This window comes from Belonocnema kinseyi, chromosome 2, assembly GCF_010883055.1.
Source record: "Belonocnema kinseyi isolate 2016_QV_RU_SX_M_011 chromosome 2, B_treatae_v1, whole genome shotgun sequence".
NCBI lineage: Eukaryota > Metazoa > Arthropoda > Insecta > Hymenoptera > Cynipidae > Belonocnema > Belonocnema kinseyi.
Genome location: NC_046658.1, coordinates 125,351,771 through 125,361,273, shown reverse-complemented (window position 1 = coordinate 125,361,273; position 9,503 = coordinate 125,351,771). Strand labels below are relative to the sequence as shown.

General features: G+C 30.1%; 1 protein-coding gene across 2 annotated transcripts in view; it reads left to right on the top strand.

Annotated features, from left to right (window-relative positions):
* The window catches only part of LOC117168332, an 89,888-nt gene extending 81,222 nt beyond the window's left edge, over positions 1–8,666 (top strand). For both annotated transcript variants that reach the window (XM_033353909.1, XM_033353910.1), the window contains 3 exons: positions 2,160–2,363; positions 2,476–2,643; positions 7,029–8,666. In XM_033353909.1, the coding sequence (XP_033209800.1) occupies positions 2,160–2,363; positions 2,476–2,643; positions 7,029–7,582 (926 nt within the window). In that variant the 3' untranslated portion in view covers positions 7,583–8,666. The remainder of the gene's footprint in view (positions 1–2,159; positions 2,364–2,475; positions 2,644–7,028) is intronic.
* The last annotated feature ends 837 nt before the right edge of the window (positions 8,667–9,503 follow it).

The following is a 9,503-nucleotide window of genomic DNA, read 5'->3' as shown; positions in this document are numbered from 1 at the left end:
TCGGCTTCGAATTGGTTCCTCAGCCACCGTATTCACCAGACCTGGCCCCCAGCGACTATTACTTGTGCCCTAACCTGAAGAGATGGCTCACCGGTAAGCGTTGTTACTCAAATGAGGAGCTCATAGCTGAAACTAAGACGTATTTCGGAGACCTTCCGATCGAGTACTTTTCGGACGGTATCAAAAAGTTAGAAAATCGTTGGACTCGCTGTATCGACCTAAAAGGAGAGTATGTTGAAAAATAAAACCGACTTTGGCCAAAAAAACGTCTCCGTGTTTCATTTTTCAGGGACTTACCAGACTGCCTAGTACTATCCATATCTAAACGGATAAAATTTTTGAGTTTGAACAGAAAAATGCTAAAAAATCAAATCAGCGAAAGTAACGTATATTTAAAACTATTATTTTTTATTTTTGAAAGCGGAAGCTGTATCCCTAAATCACTGTTTTTGAGTGTTAACGGTGGTTTTTGGAAAAAATGTTTGATGTTTTAGATAAGCTAGACAATATTCCAAACTGATTCAATACTTTATCTTGCACTTGATTAGTAATTTTGTGTGAGGAGTAGTTTTCCAATTTTATGAGATGGTTATGGAAAATTGATTTTGGGGGCGTTTAAGAGCCATCAATTATGGCATAGGTCACACAATGTTTAGGCACGGTCCGAGAAAATCAAACACTGCTGATCTACTATATCCTCAGTTTAATGGCGCATTCCTTTACAGGGTAATTTTCAAGTATGAGGGGTCGTTTTTGGAAAAGAGTTTGCTGTTTTCTGATGGCTAGAGAATATTACAAACTGGTAAAATACTTTTTCTTGAAGATTATCAGCACTTTTGGGTAAAGGGTAGTTTTTAATATTAAAAGATGGTTTTAGAAAATTGATTTTGGAGGCGTTTGAGAGCCTAAAATGGGCCTTCAATTCTGATGTATTTACTTTTAAGATTAGTGCGTATTTATCTTTAGGATAGTTTTTTAATGATTGGGGTTGTTTTTGAAAAATTGCGCTGAGGGTCATACAAGAGCCTTAAATGAGCTCTCATTTTCTGTGGAAGAAAAAATGTGATATCACTAATATTTCTACCATGGTACTGCTAGCTTTATGTAAAGATAGATGTGCCATGCATTTTTTTGAAAAATACAGAGTCCAAATTTTGGATTTTGGATATTAAATGAGTCCTAATTGAGCCCTTAATTCCGGAATAGGGCATACAATGTTTAGCCACGGTCCGAGAAAATCAAACACTGCTGATGTACTTTATTCTTAGTTTAATGTCATATTCCTTTACAGGGTGGTTTTCGAGTTTTGCAGGTGGTTTTTGGGAAAGGGTTTGATGTTTTCTGTGGGATATAAAATATTACAATCTGATAAAATACTTTTTCTTGCACGTTATCAGCACTTTTGGTAAAGGGGTAGTTTTCCAGTGTTAAGGGGTGGTTTTGACAAATTGTTTTTGGTGACACAGGAGAGTCTGAAATATGCCTTCAATTCTGATTTAACTACTTTTATGACTAGAGCATATTTAGTGCACTTTATCTTCACTTTCGTGTGAAGCGTATTTTTTTAATGTTTAGGATGGTTTTGGAAATTTTATTTTTAAAACGAGGGAGAGCCTAAAATGTGCCTTAAATTCGGATGTACTCATTTTAATGATTAGTGCATATTCAGTGCACTTTATTAGCCCTTTTTACTAAGAAGTAGTTTTTTATGTTAAGGGTTGGTTTTGGAAAATTGATTTGGGGGCGTTCAAGAGCCTAAAATAAGTCTTCAATTCTGATGTACTCACTTTTACGTTTATTTCGTATTTATTCTGTAAGATAGTTTTTTATGATAGGGGCTATTTTTGATAAATTTGCGTTGGGGGTCATTCTCAATTCCTTACAGAGAAAAAATTAGATAGAAACAATATTTCTACCGTGGCATAGGTCTCATGTTCTTTGGACAAAGTGGTTTTTTAAATTGCAAAAAAAAATTCATGTAATCACGAACATGGGTTTCTCGATAACAATAGTTTCAAATTGTTTAAACTAATTTCGACATGATTCAAGAATTAATAAATAAACTGCGCCATGCGCTTTTTAATAATTGGATTTTAATAATAAATCCTAAGCGACTTATGTATTAATTTGTATAGAATTATAATTATTTTTTATTTTAGGAACTGCCTGGGGATACATTGAGTCTTTCCTCTTTTGGTTCCTGCAAGATTTGGGAGCATCACAGTCGCTCATGGGTGTCACGATAACAGTCAGTGGACTTGCTGGTCTTCCTTTATTGGTTTTATCAGGGCCAATAATTGCGAAACTTGGTCACGCGAATGTGCTCTTCATTGGATTTATTTTTTACGCAATTAGGCTAGTAGGTAAGTGTCTATATTTACATTTTGTTCTAAAAATTAAATCTATAAAAAATTCAATTAGCTTCGATTATAAAAACATTTAAAAACTATAATGCCAAATTATTGATCACTTCAGGATACTCGTTAATTTACAACCCCTGGCTGTGCCTCATTTTTGAAGCTCTCGAATCTGTGACGTCTGGACTCGCTTTTACAGCAGCTGTAACGTATGCCGCCAAATTATCAACAACAGCCACTGATAGCTCTGTTCAGGGCTTGCTCGGTGGAATTTACTATGGAGTTGGTAAGGAAAATAGGAATTTAGTCATAAAAAAATTAACATATTTTTCTCACTATCTTAATTATTCTATATTTTAAAAGTTTATCTGATTTCATAATCGAAGTGGCTCATCTTTATGTAGAAAACAAAATAGTTTAGATTATTCTTGGTATGATGACTAGATATCTTCTGACTAATCTCCTACAGGCAATATTTTTTCAGTCACATTTTAGTGACATTGTATAGTGATATTGTAGTAATAATGGTTTTATAACTACTAGTTAAAAAATATAAATGTTGAGATTGAATTCATGCATATTTTCCAAGATCGAGAGTGGATAGCATTGTTTCAGCAATATTTATATGGACTTGAGTAGTTATAACTACTGAAGAATTTAAGTGAACAGCTGCCTCTAAAGTCGAATCAATTCTTTTGAATTTATTGAAATTCTTTTAAAATCTTTTCAAATTTTTTGCACGCCTAGCATAAACCTATTTTTGCCTGAAAGGGCTTACACATCCTAGTTACTTTCTTATGTTTTCGCGAATTATGCTAAGAATTTCATGTTTTTCAATAATACATATTTATTTCATTTTTTATTTTTTAAACAATTTTATTTTTGTTTCTTTTCAATTGTATTCCTTTTTATTTTTAATTTTAAAATAAGATTCAAGTTTTCAACATCGTACGCAATTTTGACGTCTTTGAAAATGCTGGAAATAGGTGCAAAAATTGAGCATTAAGAGTCTAAAATAGTCATAATAGAAAATCGAGCGTGTATATTTATTTGCAAATTTAAAAAACAAAAGGCGAAAATTGGATGAAATCGTGAATATCGTCTATTGCAACGATTTTTAACTATTCTAATGGCGATAAAAAAAATGGTTGTCCAGTAAATTTTTGACATGATTCATCACGCGCTTTCCATTGATCGTAACTATTTTTTGAAAAAATAAATATTATAGCTTGAAAAATGAAGATCAAAAATAAATTTATCTTTTTTGAAAAAGGAAGTGTCTACGCGCATAAAAAAATCAGGCTATTTGTTACAAAATTTTAGTACCCGTAGTCACGGTCTTGTAAACAAAGGCACATTTTGTACATTTTATTACCTGATCAGAAAGCTCAGGTTGTCCCTTGACAACGTTGAGCTTAAAAAGTGGGATTGTTTTATTTATAAAAATGAGCTTTGAGTGGTTTTCGAGAATTTACCTTCAGGTTTGGCGGTTTTGGACTATTTTAATATTATTAAAGAAAACATTTTCTACCAGAGGTTTGATGGTAGAAATGTCCTTTTTTTGAACGAAATCATATTTAAAAAAATTAATATGTTACCTTAAAAAATAAACGTTAGAAATAAATTTTAGTTTTCCTAATAGAAGGGCACTCTTAAAGAAAATGTTGGGCCATAAAGAAAGCTTGGGTTTCTTTCTTTTAGATTCTTGACATTAAAAGCCGTTAAGATAAAATTAAAATTCTACTTTTTAATTTCAAGGTTTTTCAACAAAAAAGAAATGAAACTGTCTGTTCAGCCCTAACAAAATGTCAGAAAATAAAAATAAATTAAAAAAAGGGCATGAAAAATCCTATCGTTAGTGTACCAGAGAAAAAATTTGTTATTGGTATAAAGTGTTTTAAATCACCAAAACAGATGGCATATTTTCAAAAACCATTCATCGCTTATTTTCATAAATAAGAAATAAAAATTAATAAAATAAAATGTTTAACCTCGAAGATCTTCAAGAGGGAAACCTAAGCCTTAGTTTGAGATAAAGAAATGACAAAATGTGTTTTTTTCCCAAACAAGTCCAATTTTTTGTCGACTTATATTTTTGAAGGCCAAACATTTATTTTTCCAAAAATGCTTATGGTCATTAAAAGAATTAAAAATCTACGAAATAGACGATATCGAAAAAAGTAAAAAAAAAATATATTACCCTCGTCCCCTCGATCAACATTTATCCTACTTACAAAATTTGTTTCCCACAAATAACTATGCAATATCGCAGCAAGTTTGAATTAGGTCGGACAAATTTGATTGTTTTTTAGTAAGTAAACTTGAAAAATAATGTCCTATTAGAAAATAGACACTGCACAAAAAATCTAAATGGAAATATTAAAAACAAAAATAAAAATTGATTTCTTAAGGTTATGTTTCATAAACTATTGTAGATAAAACGTTTAATTTGTTTTAATTGCATATAATTTTACACAATTTAATTTCTTTTTTCACTATCTTACGTGTTTAATGCTCCAAAATAAGGTTTTGCACCTATTCACAGAATTTTCAAATGTGACAGGTTATCGTAGGATATTGATAACTTAGATTTTATTGTAAAATGAAAAATGAAAGTTTCAGCCAATAAAGCATCACTTTCCACGGGTTCTTATAGAACAATGATACAAAATTTTAGGAAAAAATAAAAAACCGAGTTATTTCAAAAAGAGCCCAAACAAATTTGAAGTATTTTAATTTATTTTGAATTCTTTATAACTCTTTTAAAGTCTTCAATTTTTATGAAGTCTCTTGAATTCTTTTAAATGCTTTTGAATTTTTTTAAATTCTTTAAAATTCTTTTGAAATGTTGTAATTCTCTGAAATTCTGGTTTACCGTATTTTATCATTTTAAGCTTGAAATACAGGGATGTGCAAGCCCTTTCTGTGAGAATTTGTTAAGTAGATACGTTGTGAATCTTTTATATTATTCTAAAGTCTATTGATATGTTTTGAATTCTCTTAAATTTCATTGAAGTCTTTTGAATTCTTTTAAACTTGTTTACATTGTTGTCAGTTCTCTTGAAGTGTTTTGAATTCCTTCAAATTGTTTAGTATTTCTTTCTTTCCCTTTGAATTCTCTTGAATTCTTTTGGATTCTTTAATATTTAAAATTCTTAGTTCAGGCTAGGCACGTTTAAAAATTTTTTAATTCTTCTGAAGTTTTTTGAATTCCATTTCATTATTTAGAAATCTTTTGCATTTAGGTTCAAGATACTAGTATGTGAAAGCTCTAATGTTTAAAATTTTTTCTTAAAGTATTTTTAATTCATTTGAAGGCCTTTTGAATTAAATTTTTTTTAAATATCTTCTGCATTCTTTTGAAATTTTTAAAATATATATTTTTTTTTTTTAATTTTAGTGTGGGAAGTTTTCTATTTTAGGCTACAAATAGCGCGATGTGCAAGCCCTTTTAGATTAAAATTAGTTAAAGCTAGATGTATTTTAATTCTTTTTAATTCTTTTGAATTCATATAGATTATTTTGAATGATTTATATTCTTTTAAATTAAAAAAATTAGAATTCTTTTGAATTCTATCGATTTTTTCATTTTAAATTTAAGATATCGGGATGTGCAAGCCCTTTTATTTAAACATTTCTTTAGAACAGACGAATTTAATTCTCTGAAGTTTTTTTAATTTCATTTGAGATTTTTTAAATTGTTTGAAATTTTGTCAATTATTCGTTTTCTTCTAAATTCTTTTAAACTTTGTTTTAGTCTTTCACATTGCTTAAAATTTTTTTAAAAATTTGGAAATATTTTAAATTCTGGTGTACTAAGTTGTTTAATTTTAGTCCTGAAAACTGATATGTACAAAGTATTTTATGTCAAAGTTTGTCTAGGCTAGGCGCGTTAAAATTCTTTTGAAGTTTAAAAATTTTTTTTGAATTCTTTAGAATTCTTTTGCATTGTGGTCTACCGAATTTTGTTATTATAAGCTTAAAATAAGGGGATGTGCAACCTATTTTATGTGAAATTTTTTTTATGTTTAGCTCGTTTAAATCCCTTCGATGTTTTTTTCATTCTTTTAAATTCTTCTAAAATCATTTGAATTCTTTCAAATTTGTATGAGTTCTGGAATGGAAGTTTCTTTTTCCCCTAATGGTTTACATTTTTCTTGGTGGTAGGAGGTTGATCTACAGTTTAAGGTGGGTTCCGAACCACCAAATCAACGGTTTCAAGTACATAGAACATCTTTTCCTCTGGAGTTTACCGCATGGGCCGCCAAAGCTCTTTTTTTCTGAATTCTGATGTACCGAATCTTATTTTATTTTATATCCAAAATACCGGGATGTGCAAGATGTGAGCATTTTGTTAGGTTAGGCTAGTTTGAATTCTTTTGAAATCTTTTGAATTCTTACGAATTATTTTGTACTACTTTGTATTGTTTGGAATTCTTTCTTTACTTTTAAAATTGTTTCGAATTATTTGGAATTCTGGTGTACATTAAATTTTCTAGTGGCTAACCCTAGTCCTGTAAAATCTTGTTTTTTGCTTAATGAATGTTTGTCAAATTTGTCAAAGTTGTAAATAAAAGTGAATTTAGTTCAGTAAATAAATTTATAAAGTAAGTAAAAAAAAAACTGCAAACATGACCCAATAAGATGATGACCCAAATTTGGTGATTTCAGGAAAAAGTTGCGGAAGTCTTATCGGAGGTTTTCTGATGAAGGCAGTGGGTACACGTTCGACATATCAGATATTCGCGGCAGCTTCACTACTGACAGGATTGATGTACTGTATGTTCAACGTCTTTTATCTGAAGAAGCGTCCTCAAGTCGAGGGCAACGACATCGTCAAGAAAGAACCGAAGAAGACGAAGAGCGATCTCGAGAATGGATCGGTGGAAATCGGCTTGAAAGAGAAGAAACAGAAACAGAATCAAGACAAAGAAAAGATCGCCTCGGGCTACGACAACAAGGCTTACTCTTACTCTGCTGAAGATCAAATGAAAATCGAAAGCGCAAAGTCTACTTCCAAGGACATTGAGGCCCTCAACAACGTAAAGAACCTTGACAAGATCGAGAAGATTTCCGAACCGGAGGAAAAGAAAATCCAGGATAAGACAGGTTATTCCAAAAACGAAGAGAATGCTATCACGAATCCTCCTGATGTCTTTGAAGACAAAATTCAAGATGATAAACACAATGTCACTATTGAGAAAGAACCAGAGGAGAAAAAATAGAATGAGATTTCAAACAAAAATCTAACATTCCATTTAGTTTTGCATTCGGGACGATTTCGAGAAAATTCGAGATTTTCTTGTCACAAGTTTAAGTGAAATAAACTATTAATGGAGATCGAGAATCTCTACAAAAATTCGGAATCTCGAGCCGTGAATATCTAAATTTTTTATTTGAGATTCTAGATCGAAATGACGTTTTGATTTCATCCGAACACATTCCAAGAAAATCTCGAAATCGTCTCGAATGCATTACTGATGTAGGGTGACCATAGCTGATTTTCGGATTGTAGGAAAACCGAAAAGATGAAGAGTTCTTTCTACTTTGTTAGAACGCGATGATAAATAATAGGAGTAAAAAAAATGTAATCCATTTTGGAAAATAGTGTCAGAAAAGAAAGATTCTAAAACAATCCTCAATTTCTTAACGCTTTTTTGGTTTGAATTTCGTATCAAATTTAAAGAAAACCATTATGTATCAATCAGATTCCATTTTTTTTAAATAAAACAAGAAAAATCCCACTTCGAGAAAACCGGACAAACCCGAAAAAGTATGGACAGATGGTCACCCTAGTTCCATGTTCAGTGAAAAACTCCTATCTTCATTTTGAATCTGAATTTATAAAATTTGACTTGTTTTTTTTGGTAACCAAAATAAATGGTCGAAAGTAGATGTCTAATTCAAGGGGCCATCCATAAATTACGTAAGAGATTTTGTGGGGGAAGGGGGTTTGGCTTTATAAAGAATTCCTTTTTTTTCTCATTTTTTTTAATAAATTCAAACTGAATTACAAGAAACCATTAAAAAAAGTCTACCTATTTTTGGTTGAAACCTATTTCTTTTTGGTTCAAAATTCTACTATTTTGTGAGAATTTAATTTTTTTATTCAAAACTCAACTCTTTTGTTGAAAAGTAATCATTTCTGGTCGAAAGTCAGACTGCTTTTAAAATTAATCATTTTACTGAAAATACAACGTTTTATGGTTTAAGTCTAATTTTTTTGTCGACAATTCAACTGCCTTCTGGAAACTTCGTCTTTTTGGTTTAAACATTCGACTATTTCGTTAAAAAATTACCTATTTTTTTAAAAGCGTCCTTCTGGATTAAAAATTTATCAGAAAGAAATATCACCTGAATCTTCAACTAAAGAAACATCATTTAAATTTTTTTTTTTGTAAAATAAGTAACCTTTCTTGCTTGGAAATTCTTCTTTCTTTGTGGAAATTCAACTTTTTTGTTCAAAATGCAACTGTTTCTGGTTAAATTTAAGCCTTTTTATTTAAAAATTTGACCATACGGTCGGAAGTTTATCTTTTATTCATCTAATTTGTTAAATTCAACTATCTTGTTGGAAATTTAATTCTTTTGTTGAGGATTAAAATGCTTTGTCAAAAAGTTATCTCTTTGAGTTTGAAATTGAACTGTTTTGTTGCATATTTGTCTATTCGGCTTAAAAATTCAGCTGTCTTCTAAAAAATTCCTGTTCTTTGGTTTTAAAATCAATTATTTATCTAAAAATACAACAGTTTTTAATTTATGTTTTGTGATCGTCTCTTTATATTAGAAATTCTTTTTTTTTTAATCCAAAGGTTTAAAGCGATCAATCTTTAATTTAAAACACTAGAAATACCCAGTTTTTTCGAAAACAAAGCGAAATAGGAAAAAAAGTTAAGACAGCTTAATTGATTCTTAGATAAATTCGTAAAAAAGCATGCTCATAATGTTTAATCTCATTTTGTTTTCTTGAAAACCTTGTTTTTTTTTTTATTGTTTTTCTTATTCTCGAGGAAAATCCGACCGCCTGGTTAAAAATTTATCCTTTTTATTTTGAAAATTCCACTAATTGGTTAAATTCAACGATTTGGTTAAAAAATCAACTTTTTTTTAAAGCGATTTACTTTGATCGAAAACCTAACTTTTTTG